At 43.1% G+C, this 19590-nt stretch overlaps 1 protein-coding gene across 2 annotated transcripts in view; it reads left to right on the top strand.

Moving 5' to 3' along the window:
• The window catches only part of ADGRD1 (adhesion G protein-coupled receptor D1), a 129992-nt gene that overhangs the window by 98323 nt on the left and 12079 nt on the right, over window positions 1-19590 (top strand). For both annotated transcript variants that reach the window (XM_053959641.1, XM_053959640.1), the window contains 3 exons: window positions 2441-2507; window positions 3452-3518; window positions 7440-7531. In XM_053959641.1, coding sequence (XP_053815616.1) covers window positions 2441-2507; window positions 3452-3518; window positions 7440-7531 — 226 coding nt within the window. The remainder of the gene's footprint in view (window positions 1-2440; window positions 2508-3451; window positions 3519-7439; window positions 7532-19590) is intronic.

The following is a 19590-nucleotide window of genomic DNA, read 5'->3' as shown; positions in this document are numbered from 1 at the left end:
CTCCAAATTCATTTGGAGATACAGGAAGAACAATTGCATCAATAATACAGATCTGCTGCAGTCATAATTGAAATATTTAATATCTGTTTGGCACCATGCAGATCTGGGTGATAGTAATGCTGTGAGATATATATATTTCAAGAGCTACCTACTTGTCCTTTTTTTAAAATTCTGTCCTTTTTATTTTGTGCATCTTTCCTCATTCATTTAAAAACCTTGTTAGCAGTTGTGTCTGGGGGCCACAGTCCCCTGGTGGGCACGGGATCCCCCAGGCTGAGGGGATGAGCTGCAGCTGGCAGGTTTTCTGCTCTGCCCTCACTGCTTGTGTACAGGTTCAGTACCACCACATTCATGTGGCACTTTGTGCCAGGTTTGTTGGTTGTAACATGGCAGCGATTCAGAAGACACCAAAACAAACCAGGCATGATTGGGTCAAAAATCCCCAAAACTGCTTTTTTGCCGTGGTGGTTCAGCACACCAGGCAGAGGTGGTTGTGGCAATGCTTTTTTGTCCCACCATTTGTAGGATGCTGGTGGCAGAGTTTGTGATGCTGGATGTTTTCCCATTCCAGCCATTTCCTTTCCTTCAGAAACTGACACAGACTGAAGACTGTTCTGAGCTGTCAAATGATGTAACACAGCAGAAGAAAATCATAGAAAATGAACATCCTCCATATAAATGGGAGAATATACTCATCCCCATCTAGCAGAGTAGATCTTTTCATCATTGGAGGGAAATACACTTTCATTTGTGTCTAATGCTCCATCTTTCTCGATAAATAGCATATTTATCCTTTTAGAATTGATGTCCTAAAATTGTTTTGAATTGTCTGCCACAGAATTTCTACAGCCTGTTTTTTTTTTTGTATTATTTGTGGCTTTTTCATGTATAGAAGACACAGAATCTTTAAAAATACAATGCTTCTTAACTACTGAGTATAGCCCATATTTATAAATATATATTCATATCAATATAGAAATATTTATAAATGTGCTTCTAGCTGCAGTTATTGAAGAATGAAAATACTTCTTCCAAAAATTATGTTTCTGCCAGTACTGGAAAACTTTACACAATTTGTGAGGATGATAGTGGTAAAATTAAGTAGAAATTGCCTGTCAGAGAATTTTGTAAAACCCTCATGTAGAAAACCTAAAGAACTAAAAAGAAAATTGAAACTTTAAGCTATCATGTCTAATACTCTGTCTGGGACCTGTTTATTAAATTCTGTAAGATGATCAAAGCTCAAACCTTCACATTTTATTAAATCATACAGGAATTAGCAGGGAATCATTTAATATTTGAAGGGATGGGTTTTACTGCATTCGGAACTGCTGGCAATAAACCCTCTGCCTCCTCTCCAGCTCCTGGAATGAAGTGGCACAACAGGACCTGGCAGTGCTGGGGCCAGAGCAGCTCTGAGACCAGGAGCAGACCTGCTTCTGTAATTTGTGTGATTCCTGTGTCACCAGGAGCAGAACTGCCTCTGTGTGATTCCTGTGTCACCAGGAGCAGAACTGCCTCTGTGCAATTCCTGTGGATCAGGAGCAGAACTGCCTCTGTGCAATTCCTGTGTCACCAGGAGCAGAACTGCCTCTGTGTGATTCCTGTGTCACCAGGAGCAGAACTGCCTCTGTGTGATTCCTGTGTCACCAGGAGCAGAACTGCCTCTGTGTGATTCCTGTGTCACCAGGAGCAGAACTGCCTCTGTGCAATTCCTGTGTCACCAGGAGCAGAACTGCCTCTGTGCAATTCCTGTGGATCAGGAGCAGAACTGCCTCTGTGTGATTCCTGTGTTATCTCATGAATGTTTCTTCACCTCCTAGGGCACAGCCCACTGCATCAGTCAAAGCCATCTGGAAACAGAGTTTCCTCCAAACACAGAAATCTTGCAGACCCATGACATGTTCATGCTAAACTCAACCTTGGTGGGGCCCCTGAGGCAGTCTGAGCTTGCTGGGTGTGATGCTCTGGATAACCAAATGTCACCACTCTTGTCCTCTCACCTGCTATTCATGCATCCCTGTGAGAAACTCTGCTCTCCTGAGTTGTTCTGAATTCTTGAGCAAAAATGCACTTATGTGGGGGGAAGTGGTTAAAATAAGGCTGATACTGCTTCACATGTATCACTGCTTGGATAGCAAGAGGCAGAAAGTCCATAAGCCAAAACCAGGCTTAAACAGGACTGTGATTCCCAAGGAAATTAGCACTGATTCAGTTTAACAGCTAAACTAGTACTTTATTAAAAAGTCATTTTGTCTGACATCAGTTAATTAGTGTTGGATTAAACAGCTGCAGGAGGATGTCAAGTTAGACTTAATTTGAAAATGACTCTGAGCTGTTCTGTTCATACAAAATTTAGCAGAACTTGCAGGGCTTGCTGGAAGATGTTCTTTTATTCCTAATATTGCCTCAGCATCTGCCTTTCTGTGCCTTGCTGCAGGCTGCCCACTGGTGATCTGTGTCATTTCTGCAACGTCGTCCCTGGACAGCTATGGAGAAAGTGGCAAGTGAGTATGAAAAAAGCCTCACTGCAGGTGCCACAGGGATGAAAATCTGATGTGGAGGAAATTTATAAATGTGTTAACTGGGCTGTGGTGCTGCAAGATCCTCCTGAGGAGCAGGGGAGAGAGTCTGCAAAGGGATGACTTGTGTAGAGATATTGTTAAACATAGAAGCCTCAAGTTTGGTTTTCACAGAGATGATACACAAAAAGCTCCTGGGATGTTTTTCTTACTTTTCACTGAAGAGCTCCTCAGTGAGCTCCCTGCTCAGGGGGGAAAAACCTGCACCAAGATGAGAGTAACCACTGATTAAAGATATTCAATCTTCCAAAGAAAACTGCAGTTACACACCTGAAATTTGGACTGGATAATGTCCAAAACTTTGAAAATTAATTTCCTTTCTAATTTAGGAAAAGAAGAGCAAGTTTATCTGAAAGAACTCCATGGGATTTAATCCTAGAATAATTTCACATGTGGTAAACTGGTTCATCTCTTCAGGGCTGTAAGAAGGGCCTGATTGTGTTTGCCAGCCCCTTCCCCACCACCAGCCAGGGGAGGCAGGGAGGGCTTCAAATTGTCCCTGGCTGCAATGAGACAAATTCACTCCAATTTCACAGTGCTCCGGCACTGAGCCTGTGGCTGAGGACACCAGAACAACAAATTGCAAATAAAACATTTCCATCTTTGCACTCCTGTGGAGGTGGGCTGGGGCAGAGAGGTGTCACTGACTGTGTGACAAATCCAAGTGAGATCCCACCTTGGATCCCCAGTGGGAAGGGAAAAGGAGCTTTTTCCTGATGTGCTATCACATCTCTTGCTTTCAAAATTCATCAGTCTTCTTGCACTCTCTTTTGGTTGTTTTATAGGTTGGGTTTTTTTTTTTTAATTAATAACATTACTAATTAAATGATTGTGTGTTTCCTCTGAAACAACTCTGATTTCCCCTGCAGCTGCTGGCTTTCACTGGAGAACGGAGCAATCTGGGCTTTTGTGGCACCAGCGATGTTTGTAATTCTGGTAGGTACCAGCACAGCAGCTGCTGTTCCTTGCTGCACTCTGTGCCAGCAGGACTGGCTGGAGGCCTGGGGTCAGACCTTGTGCCAGCCCAGTGAAACTGCAGTCCTGAATTCTCCAGAAATTTTTGGTTCCTGCTCCGAAATCTTCTGTTGTGCATGGGTATAACTATATATATATATATATATATATATATATATATATATATATATATATATGACACTATCCATATACAGTGTTTACCATTGCATACCTCTGGACCTATTTGGCACACAGAAGGTAGACCCTGAACTTCTGTATGTGACCTTACAGTCAGAGGTATGTAGATATTGATGATTGGAGAGCAATTAAAATAATCCAATATATCCAATATTCATATGTCCTCTCCTCACATTTGCACTTGCTGTCTGGCCATTGCTCAGCACCAAAGGAGGAAATGAGATGCAGTCAGTGACACCAAACCTTCCCAGGCTGCTGTCCAAGGATGGTGGCAACCAAAACACACCAGGCAGTGAAATGCTCTCTCACCTGAGCACCGCCTCCAACAGTTTGCATGTGCAGCTGCTTGGCAGAGAAAGTAAGAGTTTAACTGTCTGGCTCTGACTTATGATATATAACATTCGTGCAGCTCAAATTATGTTCTTGTAGGGATACAAACACTTTCAGAAAGAGAAAGAGTGAGCTCACAAGGTTGATCCACATAGAGCAATTTGTTAAACAGTCTAAACCCAGCTCTGCCCAAAATAGCAGCAAGTGAGCTGACAAATTACCTCTCTGGGCATTGGATATTCCAGCTGAAAAATGTGTTAGTGCCTATAGGGAAATAACAGGGCTAAACACTATCTGGTGTGTGTGCATGTGTGCCTGTGTTCTTTAAATAACAAATTAGCCACCAGCTGCATAAACTAGCATTTAAGTCTGAAAATACTTCTCAAAAAGCAGTTTTTGACGAGTTCGAGCCACAGTGTCTCTGCCAAGAAAAAAGGATTATGCTGTGAGGAAAAGAGGGGGATTGCTCCTTTTAACTCCCACTCCCCAGAGACCAGGCAGACACAGTCCACTTTTATCCTGCCCCAGCCTCACAGGCAATCCAGACACCATGGAGCCTACACCAGAATGATGTGGAGGGACTGTGACTGGGGAAAAACACTCACACATTCTTTTCTAGGCAGTAATTCACAGAACCTCCCAGCCCTATATGGATTCCCATACCAAATATGCTCTTTCCTTGGGGTTTGAGTCACGGGATATGATGAAGGAAATAGTTCCTTCTATATGTAGGTCTTTTGGCTTCTACCTACATCTTAAGGTTTTAAGATCATTCTCCCCCACAGCCCAAACCACCACACACATATATCATCTCTATATCATCCTCCTAAAGCAGCTTCACAGAAAGTCCTTGCAATTAATTTGCAAACCAAACTAAGATCAGCCCAAGTTGCTCTGGGGTGTGTCTTCAGTCGAGGGGGAAAAAATCCGACTTGACAAAGCACCTGAATTTTTGACACGAGACGTTAAAACTTCTGGCAGAAGGCTTTGTTTGTTATCAGCCATCTGCTGCCTTGGTGTGTTTCCATAGGTATGGCAGAATTCAGGGGATTCTGTGGAAAGCATCTGTGTGCCTGGAGCAGAGGCTGTGCTGCAGGCAGGGAATGAGGAGGAGACACTGGCCTGCAGTGGCCAGGCCTCTCTTGCTTCCCCTGTAAATTGATATTTTCCTGGTGGTGCAGTTCGAGTGAGAGTTTGCAAGGCTCTGAGTACAGCACAGAAATGGCTTTTTCAAATATGCTCATTACCACCTCAAAGGATTTACAGGGGTTATTTACAAAATATGATTTGGTAGCAATAGGGAAAATGATCCCAAGACCATTGAATTTCACCTCTTATCTCTGTAAAGCTGATTGAACAACAGGCACACTTGTTATTGAGGGGCTGGCAGTTCCACAGGATAGCCTTTGGATAAACTCAAGAGCCATGGCAAAAATGAACTATTACAGATATGCTCTGATTTTACAGCAAGTGATGATCTGCCCTTAGAAATCTTAAATCAAAAAAGGGGTCAGAAGATTTGGAAAAAAACACAAGAAAATAATTATAATCAAATTTAAACATCTTTAATTCACCTCTCATCAAAGTAGAGGATGATAATTGAATTTTAACTGAGGAACAACACTTTTTTTGAAGTCTTCTCTTTCTTTTTGTTCTGTAGTTCAGGATAGTTTTGTTCTACCCTTGTTCTTGACACTTCGTAGCTGATGTGCAACTTTGGACAGGAAGGGGGAAATATGTATTTCACCTTCACACTGTCTACCTTTTTTTTCCCCTTTAAACCCAAGGTCTTTGCACAGCAAGACAGTCTTTGCCACATTTCCTTTAAGTGATAAAGATTTCCTTCTTCCTTCACCTGTGACTCCAGCACAAGCTTTCTTTTGTTGAACATTTTCAGTGTTAGTCTTTTCAAGATTTCCTACTTTTCTGTTGAGGATTCTTTTCATTTTATTGATGTTTCTGCTGGACCTGACATCAAAAAGAGCGGGGCCTTTGAAGAGCAGAGTCCAGATTTACCATTGCTCCTTTAAATGCTCTTGTACCCAAATTGTGAGCGGGCTTTGGTGAGAGACAGGAGCTGCAGCCCCCGAGGTGTGGCAGGAGAGTCTGTGCACACAGAGCACAAAGCAGCGAGAGCACAGACACGGGCCCTCGCTGAGGGGTGGCTGCAGCTCTCCAGCCTCAGCTCCAGGGAATGGATTTTCTATCGGGGTATTGATTTTCTATCGGGGTATTGATTTACAGTCAGGGTATTGATTTTCAATTGGGGTACTGATTTACAGTCAGGTACTGATTTACAGTCAGGTATTCATTTACAGTCAGGTATTGATTTACAATCAGGTATTGATTTACAGTCAGGGTACTGATTTTCAATCGGGGTATTGATTTACAGTCAGGGTACTGATTTACAGTCAGGGTACTGATTTACAGTCAGGTATTGATTTACAGTCAGGGTATTGATTTTCAATTGGGGTATTGATTTACAGTCAGGGTACTGATTTACAGTCAGGGTACTGATTTACAGTCAGGTATTGATTTACAATCAGGTATTGATTTACAGTCAGGGTATTGATTTACAGTCAGGTATTGATTTACAATCAGGTATTGATTTACAGTCAGGTATTGATTTACAGTCAGGGTACTGATTTACAGTCAGGTATTGATTTACAGTCAGGTATTGATTTACAGTCAGGGTATTGATTTTCAATCGGGGTACTGATTTACAGTCAGGTACTGATTTACAGTCAGGTATTGATTTACAGTCAGGGTATTGATTTACAGTCAGGGTATTGATTTTCTATCAGGGTGTTGATTTACAATCAGGGTATTGATTTATAATCAGGGTACTGATGTATAGTCAGCTATTGATTTACAGTCAGGGTATTCATTTACAGTCAGGTAATCATTTACAATAGGTATTGATTTACAATTGGGGTATTGATTTACAGTCAGGGTATTGATTTTTAATCAGGGTATTGATTTACAATCAGGTATTGATTTACAGTCAGGTATTGATTTACAGTCAGGGTATTGATTTTCTATCAGGGTGTTGATTTACAGTCAGGGTATTGATTTGTGTGTGGGGATCCTGAGCACCTTGGCCATGGGGCAATGCACCCATCCAGGCTTTTCCTGAACAGGCAAGGGAGCTCCTAAAGGAAGGAGAAAAGCTGTGGGGGTGGGAATCATTGACACAGGACAAACCACACCAGCCCAGCCTTGGAAACCTCTCTTGCTGCACAAAGAGAGCACAGAAAGTTTCTGTTTCTGTTTCTGTTTCCTGCTGTGTTTGTACAATGCCCTCCCAGGGCAGCCTGCTCCTCGGACTCAGCCACTTGCTTTCCTGACCAAGGCTTGTTCCTCCTCCTCCTCCAGGTCAACATTGGCATTCTCATTGCTGTCACACGAGTCATCTCCAGAATCAGTGCAGACAGCTACAAGGTCCATGGAGATGCTAATGCCTTCAAGTAAGTTTTTCTCATTGAAATTATAACAACAATCTCCCACAAGCAGTGTTACACCATGGGCTGCTCCCAGAACACTGACAGTGTTTCTTTTCAGTAAAAGCAAATACTGTTAAAGGTATCCTCCTCTTGAATGCAGCCAGTTAACCTATATTTATTAAAGCTGCATGCTGCACAGGGTGAAATCTGTGGTTCAGCAGGAGCTGAAGTGTTTCCCTGCCTATTACAGTCTCCAGCATTTGCTGATTCATTATTTTCCCTTTTGCTAAGGGAGACTTTCCTCTTCCTGCTATAGTCAAGAGCTGAATTTCACAGAGCATCATTAATCTGCACTGGGTTATTGCAACTCTTCTGCTCCTTCTGCGGCCAGACCTTGTTTCCAGCCTCAGTTCAGTATAACATTTAGGCATATGCTTATCTTTAAGACTCTCTTGACATTACAAAGCACATAGACTTACACTGGATTTAAATGTGTGCCTAAATTCAAGCAGACTTTATATCATAGTGCCTTGAGCCTCTTGGGGTGGTGGCCTCTGAGAGTGACTCATCTTTAAAATAGCACCAGCAAGTCTGGAGGGGAAATGTAAGGCGCACACAAAGCTACCTCTGAATATACAAGGACAAATTCTGGTTTCTGAAATATATATATATATATATATATATATATATATGCAGGGGTGTATGTGGCTAAGAAGATCATTTAATATATCAAAGCTAAATTAAGATGTTGAATATTCCATTTTGTATCTCCTAAGGAAGCTTTAGTCCAAATAGAGAAATGACACTGTATATATAAATAAAAGAATATGGAACTTAGAAGAAAAATGTGATGATGGTTCATGTTTAATGTTTCTGAGGCACAGGTTATTGTATGATAAGGATTTGGTGCCACTTTTCTGAAATGGTATCATAAAGAATAATTTTTATGCTTGGATTACTTATGTAATTTTGAAATTGTCATTAAGATTTAAATATTGGTGACAGTTACCTAATTGAAGTTAGTTTACTTATTATACACTTATCCAACAGGAAAAGAAAAACAGTAAATAAGTCTACACAAAAATCAATAAGATAATTATACTGTAGTGAAATGAGAAGCCTGGGAATTAAAATGACTGTTTCAGGTTTGGCTGAGTTCCTGTGACCTTCAGAGATACAAAGGAAGTATAGAAACTTAGGAAGCAAATAACTGTATATTGTCAATGCCAGGTTTTCTGCACTATTAGAAGTATGAAGACAAAGACACATCTCCATAAGTACAAGAGGAGCTACAGAGATTGCTCCATGTACTTGGATATTTTACTCTATTGCAAGGAGTGGATTCAATACACACCGTGCCCTGCACACTAACACACATTATTTTTTAAAAGAACTGTGTGTGTGCACATAAGTAAATTGATTTATGAATGATTGATCGAGGAATAAGATGTAATGCCTTTAATGAGGAGCATATGTTCTTAGCCCAGGTATTATCAGCTGTAGATTTGGAATGGGATAACTTTAACTGAAAATGAGACTTCTCCAGGTACCCTGGCTGAGAGGTGCTCTTTGTGCCAAGTCATTTTCACATTACAGTTTCAGGACTTGACCTAACAAGTTACAGGGAGAAAAGTGGAGAAAAAATGATTATCAGAGGGCTGATACATCTGAAAACTTGAGCCATTAAGTGATTAAGTGGAAATATGCTCTGATAAAAGAGCTTTCCTCACAGAAATAAATTAAGTCAAGAAAATACAATAGAAGGTAAACAGAATATAGAGAATAGTTCTTCTGTACATATCATTACAGAAGTGGGTCCTCAAAGGAAGTTTGAAATGAGAAGAACATAAATACATGTTCAAATCAGACCTGGGAAGTGTTTATACCCTGATTTAACATAGCAGTGAGGCATGATGAATTAGAGTTTTATGTACAGAGGATGTCATGGAGAAAGTAGCTGGTCTATTGGAAAAAAAGATAATTATAAAGCCTTTGTAGCACTGAGTTTATATGTCTAGCATGAAATTCTTGTGTGTATTTTCCAAGAAATAAGAGAAGAAAGCAGAGCAGGGCTGTGATCTGACAGGTGCACGGGAAGTGTTTCATGGTGTGAAATCCCCACGGCTCCGAGCATTACAGGCTCCTGGGAGCTGATTACAGGTTGTTAACCCGGGAGGGTGGATGTGCACAGCAGAACAAATCAGTGACAAACACAGAGAGCAGAAAAGCAGAAAGGCTCTACAGGTTCTCTGAGGAAGGACTGCAGGGTGGTTTTTGGATCAACAAGTTAAGCTGGCCTAGGGAGGAATCCCCGAAGGCTGCAGAATGCTTTGTGTACCGCGATCCCCAAATAAAGGGGCTGCCAGGCATCCCTGACTCCTGCACCTCCTGGATATCGCTGTGGGTAGAACTGGGCTGTGTCAGGAGGAGTTTCTCAAGCCTTCTCACAAGCCAGAGCTGGATGAAAGTGGCACAGTGTGATTTGGTGAGGCAGGAGAGCTTTGGCACCCATCGTGCTGTTGGCAGCAGCCAAGCGGGATGTGAGGAGAGGCGGCTCCTTCAGAGCTGGGTTTGTGGTTCCAGACAGCCAAGGGCAGAAAATGGGAGCTGCAGGGCAAGGAGCTCTGGAGGGAAGCCTGCTCAGTCCACCAAAGCCGAGGCAGAAAGGAAGAGGGATTTCAGTGCTGTGTTTTCAAGCTGGGATGAGATGTAGGCAGGCAGCGCAGCGAGCTGCTGTGACAGCAGGGACAGCAGGCTGGACAGTTCCCAGCAGGTCACACCTGCACTGACAATGAGCTCAAGGGCTGGCAGCCCTGGCCAAAGTGGCTGTGGCAGGAGCACAAGGAGGTGCCAGTGCCACCTCTTTCCCTGGTGGCTCGGGCCAGCACTCACTTCAGTCTGTAAGCACCTGGCTGGGTGGCCTCACACTTGTGGATGTTTCCAAGTTCAAACCCAAGCAGCTGCTCTAGTCCAAAAATGCCAGCCTGCAGGTTTCACAGAACAGGCTCCTCCTCAGGCTCGCCTCTGGCCAGGCTCTGCTGCCAAAGGAAAGCTTTAATCACAGTGACAAGGACAAATTCCACTGCTGCTGGCAGCAGGATGGGAGAGGACCTGCCCTGGCTCTGTCTCCCCTGAACTCCTGAGCTCAGTCAAGCTGACCCCACGTCCACTGGACTCCTGGTCCTTGCTGCACGGCTCCTGCAGCTGATGTCCCCTGTTAAATGCTCTCCTCACTTGCCCTGAAAGCTCTGATTTCTCCCCAGTGGCAGAGGGAAGCCCAGGCTGTGCTCAGACACCATCTCTGCATGCATCAAGCCAGGTGTGGTGACTCACCCACACCTGAGCAGAGATCACCTCAGGAAATCCTGACAACAAACACACTTTGAGTCATGATGGTATCAGTTAGAAAGGGTGTTTATTGCTAGAGAAGAGCTGGTGCTGGAGCATGTTTACTTTCTGAAAAATTAAGTTACTTGGCAATGCAAGTGGATATTACCAACAAGGCTTGTTTCTCTTGGCAACAACCAGCAATAAACTGATGTAATTATTTAGAGCAATTGTTCCTGATTTTCCATATGGCAGCAGGTCCTCTCAAATGCTGACTCAAACGTGACTGCAGAATGTGCACCAGGGTGAGCCAGTGCTCTGCTGTGACGGCAGCAGCTGGCAAAGCTCAGGTTTAAAAGCCAAAACAGAAAAGAAAGTTGTGAACAAAATTCCTTTTAGTGTCCTAAAATTAATTTATTATTCATCTTCTCCATTTGCATTTCCCCCAGAACAAAGTGCAGTCCTCAGGTTCAGATGTTGCTTGTCACAGAGGAGACATCAGAGAACATCCTGCTCAACATCTTGTTCTGCCTTCACTGCCACTGGTGTGCTCATTTGTTTGTTTAAAGTAAATAAAAATAGCGCCCCTAAAATGAATTTAAGAAGCAACATAAAAGACCAAGCTTTTATGATACAAAAACTGCAACATACCCAATAATTTAAGACAAAATGAATACAATTAAACAGTCTATGATCAGAGACACTAATTAAAGCATAATAGACTCCTGTGACAGTCTGAATAGTACTTGGTCACTGTAGTAATTTTCCTATGTGTGTGAAAATAGCTAATTTTTTAGTGTCTGAAACTTTAATTCTGCAACACCAGTTTACTGGAAAGAGCTGAGCAAAGAATTATTTTCATCTCCTACTTATTACTTGAATTTACTTAAGATCATGATTTTTGTATTATTTTTGAAGCATATCAAGCACATATAGAATATGAACTTTTCCTTTAGTTGTCATTGATTATTCTTGAACCTTTTATCAGAGGATTAGCTATTGATTCTCAGAAAAATAATTTTGGGCAATAATTCAGTTGTGGCTTAATGAGAATGTTTTGCATCCAGGGAAGAGATTTTCTGCCAAAGAGCTAATTTAAATGTTTTAGTTTATAGAATGCTGAATCTAATGCCTTGAACTATTTAAATGCATACATACAGCATTTGTTTGAATTATCCATTATTTTTTTTTAGGGACATAACTAATCATATGTTTGAGTTTAAGCATACGAGTAGTCTGTCTAAGCTTAATGCAATTAAAGCAGATTAGTTTAATGGAATTGCTCATGTGCTTGAAAAGGCACATGATTACATTTCTGAGTTATGAACCATTTGAACTCTTTTTCTGACTTATTTCTGCTGCATCTAAAGATTTAACTCTATTCAGCACATCCATTGACATATAAGGGCCTAAAGAAGTTGTTTTTTTTTTTTGCTTACTGCCCCACCCTGTCAAAGTCCCATTGCTTTTTGCATGGCAAGTGACTTCTCTGTAGCAGTGAGAAGAGGTCCCCGATGTGACAGTGTTAGAAGAGTGCACATTTCCTTCCCCATGGGGCCAACTCTTGCCTGATTACATTTAGCACAGGTAATAATTTGACTACCTGAGTTCCCTGGACTGGAAGGGTTAAAGTAGAACACAAAGAATTCTCAAAGCTCTGTTTGGCACTGACAGATATTAATTGTAGCAGAGGAAGGATGCCCAGCTTGTCTCAGTTGCAGGAGTAGTGGTTTTAGTTTAGAAGCACTCACCACATTTAGCCACCCCCCTGTGATTTCCCAGCCAGCTCACTTCTGCGTTCTGTTGTCCAGAAGAGACAGTTTCATTAACTTCTCTTAAATAGACTGCCAATTCCAACTCTTATTAAATACCTTCTCACTGCTTACTCTGAAATGGTCCAATGAGTTGGAAAAATCTCTGTCTTTTTTATAAACTGTACGCTTTACTCAGTGAACCGAAAGTGATAGCTATCATAATCATCCATGGAGAAAGCAATTACAGCAAAATCAGAAATATTTCTTAGCTTTTTACCCTATTCTCTCTTTCCTTTCATTATTTTCTTCATCCCTCAAACTCAGTGAAACAGTAAAACAGTTTTCCATTGGAAAAATATATTTTCTGCTTAGTTAAATTAATGATTGAAAATTGGAAAAAATGGCAGTAGCTGTAGTGAATGGGAGCAAAACAAGGCTTCAGGAAAACCCCAGCACAGCGAGTAAGTCATGTCAGCTGCTGTGCTAGCTCCATCTGCATTTTTTAACAGATCACAAGCCCCTGCACATGAAGCTGAAGATGGAGCGTGTAGCTTTAATGCAGATCTGATCCTTACTGTGGCTGTTCGGGCAATGTACAGGAGGCACTTCCCTCTGGCAGGTGCAGATCCAGGAGGGCAGTCCTGCAGCAGCTCAGGTGCTGCTCACACCTGCGGGTCTCACCAGTAATTGGCCCTTCCAGAGCACTTTGCAAAGCCATCCATTACACCCCTGCAGCACCGGGCTGCTGTGGCAAGCTGCTCATGCATTTAATCACGGATCCACGGCTCTGCCTCGGCATTTTGCTTTGTTTATAAACACTCCCCAGCCCTTCAGCCCAACCACCTTCTGCCTGGGATGCAAATCCTGCGAGTCAGTGCTGATAACTTGGGTGCTTTAACATCAGCTGTTGCTCCTCGAGCTCCTGTGATTTGCTGCATTTTGTTTTTGTGATCCCATTCCTGTCTGGAGTCATTTGGTGCCCAAAGACTCCTCGTTCTAAGGATTATTCCCAGCTGTTATTTTCACAGAATGTACTTGTCAGTCACGGCATTGCTCAAAGCTCTCACGAGAGCTCTCCTGCCCAAGCGATACCATAATCTCCTCCACAACTAAATTCCACCTCTTTGGGATGCCATTAGAGATTTTTTCTTTTTTTTTTGATCTTTAATCTCCTTCCACAAGGAAGGTGAGGAGCAAGTTACAATCTGTGAACTCTTCTGAAAGTCTACAGGGATCCAAAATCCACAGCACTAGAAAATCCTTTCTGTGCCTTTCTGGGTGGCAGATGTTTGCAGGCAGCCCTCAGAGACAGGGAGCACCTGCTTTTGTGTGCCCTAATGAAAAGGAAAAGAGCTTTTTCCGTTTGCTGAAGGAGAGCCATCCATTAGACAGAGCAGTGTGACAGGCCAAATCTGCTTTCAACAGGCCCTTTTCTTCACCTTTTCTCACTGTGTGTAAGGAATCGTGTTCACTGAACATGGCTTCAAACAGCATGAGTGATGCACCCCCTAGAAACTGTTGGAAGGAGGAGAGAGTTGACTGGCAACAAAGGAAATAATTAAAATGAAAGTATTAAGCAGTAACAACTAGTGAGCTGAAGTGCTACTCCCAATGATAATGTCTTCAACCTAATTAAATTTTTGGCTCATTGAATATGACAAATACAAATACAGTTTGGGTGTCTCCTTATTAGACTCAGGGTTTTAGACTAAAAATAACATGGTTTTGAATGTTGCCAATGAGGGTATTAATGAGGAAGTGCTAATCTTTTAGAGGCCATAATGACAGCAACAGGAGTGCTTTCTTCACTGCAGATGCTGAGAGTCACAGCACTGCAGAAAGGCTCCAGGCCATGCTGTGATTGTTCAGGCGCATTTCAGGCACATTTTGGGAGGAGTATTAAAAGATTAAAAAGGATGTAAAGCATAGCTGCAGAGAGGAGGCTACTCTGCAAGAAGGAGACAAACAGGGACAAATAGTAACAGGCTTAAACTGATGAAAAAAATCAAATATCCTTAAGCTTCCTGTAGTGGGAGGGGAGTTGCAAAGCAATGGGTCTGATGACCTGGGGAGCTGCTGCCTTTGAACAGCTTTCACAAGTGGTGCTCCCCTGCCTGTCAGGGCTAATTCTGCTGCCAGGAGTGACAGCCAACCCTGTCTGAGCTGGGTCATGTGGCACTGTGAGCCCTTCCACAGCTTGATTTTTTTCTTGGTTGTCTCCTTCTGAGCCAGAACTGTCCTTCAGGGACAGTTTTCTGTCTGTCACTGCTCCTCAAGCAGGATTTGCTGCTCCAGGGCCTGTTGATACTGTCTCCAAAGCAACAAGCAGCTCTGATACTTGTGCCTGTTCCTTTCTGTGTTAGGAAGGGCAGCAAGACAAAGCAGATGGGTACCAAATGTACAGGGGAAACTTCATCGTTAAGAGGTGCTGGTTTTTCTGAGTATAAAGAGAAAACAATTTTTATTAGAGGTGCTTAGTCATGTTTACTTTCACATGTGAATGTCAGGATAGAATAAGGTTTATTAAAACCTGCTAGTTAAATCCCTGTGATGAAACCTTGCTGTGAACACAACAGAATCAGTGCTGGAGGTGTAGGGTATGAGAGAAGGGGCCATACCAAGCCACCCTCCAGCCATTTATCATCTTGTCTAGATGGGAATGTCAAGAAGCTTGTGTTGTACTTATTGACCTATGGCTGGATCAATTTCTTGACTCCAGCCTACCAGTCCCTGCCAGACTCCAAGGGCAGTGGCTGCAGGTGTAATCTGTTCTCTGCAGGAGCCTGGGGGCTCAGATCTCATCTCCTTGAGACAAACCAGGATTTACACAGCATTTAATGAGAACAAAATCTCTGCTGGCCCCATGCCTAAGGTTGTTTCACTCCTGATGAGTCCTTCGTGGCACACGAGGTGCCAGGTAGAGAGGAGTCAGGTCAAGGGTGTTGGTAACAATATGGCATTGAGACATCGGGGAACAGCTCATGGTGCTGTCACTCCACTGTCCCCCTCCCTGCTGCCAAAGTTATCTAAAGGACAGCTTGTCTCCTTTGCTTCTAGAATTATAGCAACAGAAACTTTCAGGTTTCAAAAATCTATAGCTTTGAAGCTCACATTAACTTGTTTTTAAAATGTCCTAGCTGGATGTAGTTTTCCATCTTTTAATATCAGATTTTAAGCCATGAAAGTGCTGGTGGGAGGACGAGGCTGTGAGTCACAGCTTGATGCCTGGCTCCTGAGCAACAATTAAACGCTGCCCGTTCATCACAAAATGGGACAATTCCCTGTGAACAGCAATAACCTCAAGAGTTTGCTTGAACTGCTTCATTTACACCCTTGGCTCCAATTTATAATCCTGCAACTCTGTGTCAGCTTTATGCAGAATAATAAGAACAAATATTACAGTTGTGCCATTGCAGAATATGAATGTTATTTAAGCATGTGCCTTGTGCAGCGCTCTGGGCAGCCTGTAAATCACTGCCCAGTGTGACACAGCTCTGAGCTGTGTGGTTTACATATTTTCCCAATGAAGCACTCTGAAAATAAAATAAATGGAAAACACAGGTAATTGCAATAAAGAAAATGTACTCTCTTAGTATCAAAAATGCTTTTAAACTTTGAGGTGCTCTCTTCAGGTACACGATAAAGGCAAGGGGCTGCAGCAGCCTTGCATCCTGTTTCTCTGCTCCTGGTGTGTCCATCTGAGACAGGAGGCCAGGCAGGGATGGATACAGCGATTTATCTGCCACTGCTGCAGCTAAAGCTCACATGAGCCACTGCACAGAAAATGACTTCTCTGCTCAGCCTGACCTTGGTCCTTTGCTGTTCGTGCTGCCGTTGCCATGGAAACGGGAGAAGATTGTTCTGCTGATAGCGTTGCGTAATTAAGGGTCACTGAGACTGTCGGGGTCAGGAGATCATCCTCAGAATTCAGCTCCTCAGGGGGTGAATGCTGTTCCTCAAAAATTGTCCTCATTATTTGACGTGATTGTTACTCTGCCATCCTCAATTAAAATACGGGTCCCACTGTCTTCAAGTTAAAAGCCAGAAATATTTGCCAAACTACAAGTTCCTAGAGAAGGCTGCTTTCTCTGGGTGTTCCAGGGCTACAGAACTACCCAGCTGTGCAGTTTGTTGCCACTTGTCAGCTCAGGAGTGGTAAATGGCTGTGTAATTGTCTCTGACAATTTTGAAATGTGTGTAGAATACAATCACATTTACTGGTAAAAGCCTCTGCTGATGGAGTTCGGAGTCTCTTCAGGTACTAGCTCGGAAGCTTTTTTTTTTCTCTTGAAAAGTTGATGTTTCTTCAAGGACAGTTTGAAACAGAAGGAATTGGAGCCTTGGCCATTTTTGACAGGCCATGTTTTCTAGATTATTGATAGTTTTTGATGCTTACCTCCAGTCTTTCCATAAAACACATTTTTCTTGATAGCTCAAACCCCAACACGATACATGGAGCACAGGGTAGGGGCTACTTCTTATTTTTAGCATATTGTGTGCCTGGTTTGACATCCCAGAGCAGGGAAAACAAAATTAATCATAATGGATTTTTATCACAGACTGTAGCTTTGTAAGTCCAAAAAACAGGTCTATAAACTGTGTTTCATTATAGTTATAATTAATTAAATGAAGCTAGCTCTCTGCAATCCTGTGCTTTGGACAAATCTCAACATTTTTAGGGAAGAAAGACCCCATGCACTTCATCCTCCTGGTCTGGCAAGGCAAAAGAGATGTGCACTGCCACACTCTTCTGCTTCCTTTGCTTTCTTCTGGCCCAGAGGTTTGTGGAAGTCTGCCTGCTTGTGTTTTCTCTCTCTCTGAGCGGGTCTGTGTTTCTGGTGCACCCTTTCTCCTCCCTGTGTGCCCTTCCCGAGCAAGCTGTGCCCTTTCCCATCAGGACTGCAGTCATGGCAGTGCTTCCTGCACAGCTCCTGCTCTGGGAGGAGAAGGGAACGCCACGGGGCCCTTTCCACGGCTCCTGGCATTTGGCAACCCCTCTTTATTAGCAGTGGCTCTGCCAGCTCAGTTTACTGCAGGAAAACAGACACCTTCACCACATGATAGAATAGCTTTAAAGAAGATTGAGATGGCTGTAAACAGCGCAATAAGACTAATTTTCAGAGTATTGTTTCAAGATGACTTGCAGACATGTAGCCAATAGCAGGAAGGGCTGGGCTGATGCAGATTCCTGCCCCGCACTGACAGCTTGCCTCGGCACAGTGCACAGAGTGCTGTCATGAGACGGGAGAGGTCCTGTGCTGGGAGCTCAGAAAAAGGAGGGAACAATGGAGAAGTGGAAGACCTAAGCAGGTGTAGAAAGAAGAGTAGATCACATCCAGCCTGCTCCCCCACAGGCAGCATCTGACCCCTGGAGACGTTTGTGTTTCCTTGTCCTTGAGACAGGTGAGGAGGATTTGGGAATGAGCTGCCACGAGCAATGCCTCCTCCCGGGCTGAGCCCACGGCACCAGTTCTGTGCTGGGGGAGGAATCTGAAGGGTCACACCAGTTCCACACAGGCAGAGAGCAGCAAGCTTGGATTATCCTCTTGCTCCTATTGACTTTACAACCATATTTATCAATTATTTGATATCTTTGACCTAGAGACAGAACTAATACCATTACCTCTTCAGCCCAGGGCTTGCTCATGCCAAACTGGATATCCATGAAACCCAATCCTCCTCCTTAGTTTTTGTTGTCTGGTTGTGAGAACAGTGTTGCTTTTTTGTCTTAACTTTGGAGACAAACTGGCCCCTAATAATAGCATGGTATGTTAAGAACCCCCCCCCCCCAAAAAAACAAACCCAAAAAACTTACCCATTAGAAAATTGTAATTTATTTTCTTTTAAAAATTCAAAGGAATCCCTCCAGACTTTCTTGTCAATTTGCTTTTGAGAGACTATTAAAGAAAACCTCTAATGGAAGTGGGTAATATTTTCTTGTCTCTTTTCCCCCCACTCTTAGCTCTATGAAGTAACTCCAGAATCTTTTAGGAAAGAGCCAAACACTGTGGGAAATAGGCAAGTGAACATTTATGTTCAAGAAAGAAATAAATCTTCACTATTGTAAGGATCAGGGCCAGTTCTTTTCCTTTTAAACTGCTTTCATTTTCCACATGGTTTTCTAAGAATTTAATTATTTTGGCTTCTGGCCATGGTCATCAACAAGCACTCCTGGGAAATTTGTTCTGTCATCCATTTCTGGAGTCTAATGCATTTTCAGCAGCCACATTTTTTGGATTTCCAAAAAGTGTAACCTGTGACTGAAACAAAGAGCCTGCCCATTCTGCCTACCTGGCTGTTAAAGAAATGCACCAGTGATTGTGAATTTATGCTACAGGACTGTGTCTCTGCTCACTGTGACCTGAAGTGCCTCCCTGACAGGGGACATTTGTCCTGCATGCTCCTTTAGCAGTTGCCATGGAAAAGAGAAAACTCGTTCTGTGCCACCGGGGCTCCTCCCGAGGCTCTCAAGTGATGCTCCAGGAGAGGCAGAGCAGGAAGGAGCCCAGAGACACGCAGTGCTTTGAGGATCAGAACACAAAGATGCAGGCAGGCAGGGCAGGAGGCCAGCCCCTGCAGTGGTGGTGATGCTCTGAGAGCAGAGCAGCCTCTGGTGTCCCTCGGGAAGGAGAGCAGGCAGCAGTGGCTGTGCAGAGGTTCCAGGGCAGGTCCCAGCCCTCCCCATCCTCACCCATTTATCAGCACCCTTGACTGCCTGTGGAACCCTCTTCTGCTGGGAGAATAACTCTCATTTTCTTTGATGACTTAATGGCAAAGCTCAGTGGAAAATTAGCTCTTACCTTGGGCTTGGGGATTGACAAGCAGAGAATGCTGTCTCAACAGCAGTGCAATGAGAGAATTAGTATCAAATAATGCTGGAGAAAGGAATTGTAGAAAAAGAATGGTAAAAACCCCCTGCAGTTCTGTTTTCCCGGGGAAATCACAAACTCCTAAAACTCAGTTATGTTTTAATTCTTCATATTTGTTTTTAATAAGTTGCAC

Source organism: Vidua chalybeata, chromosome 18, assembly GCF_026979565.1.
Source record: "Vidua chalybeata isolate OUT-0048 chromosome 18, bVidCha1 merged haplotype, whole genome shotgun sequence".
In the NCBI taxonomy this organism is placed as follows: Eukaryota; Metazoa; Chordata; class Aves; order Passeriformes; family Viduidae; genus Vidua; species Vidua chalybeata.
This window is presented reverse-complemented; position numbering and strand designations above follow the sequence as displayed.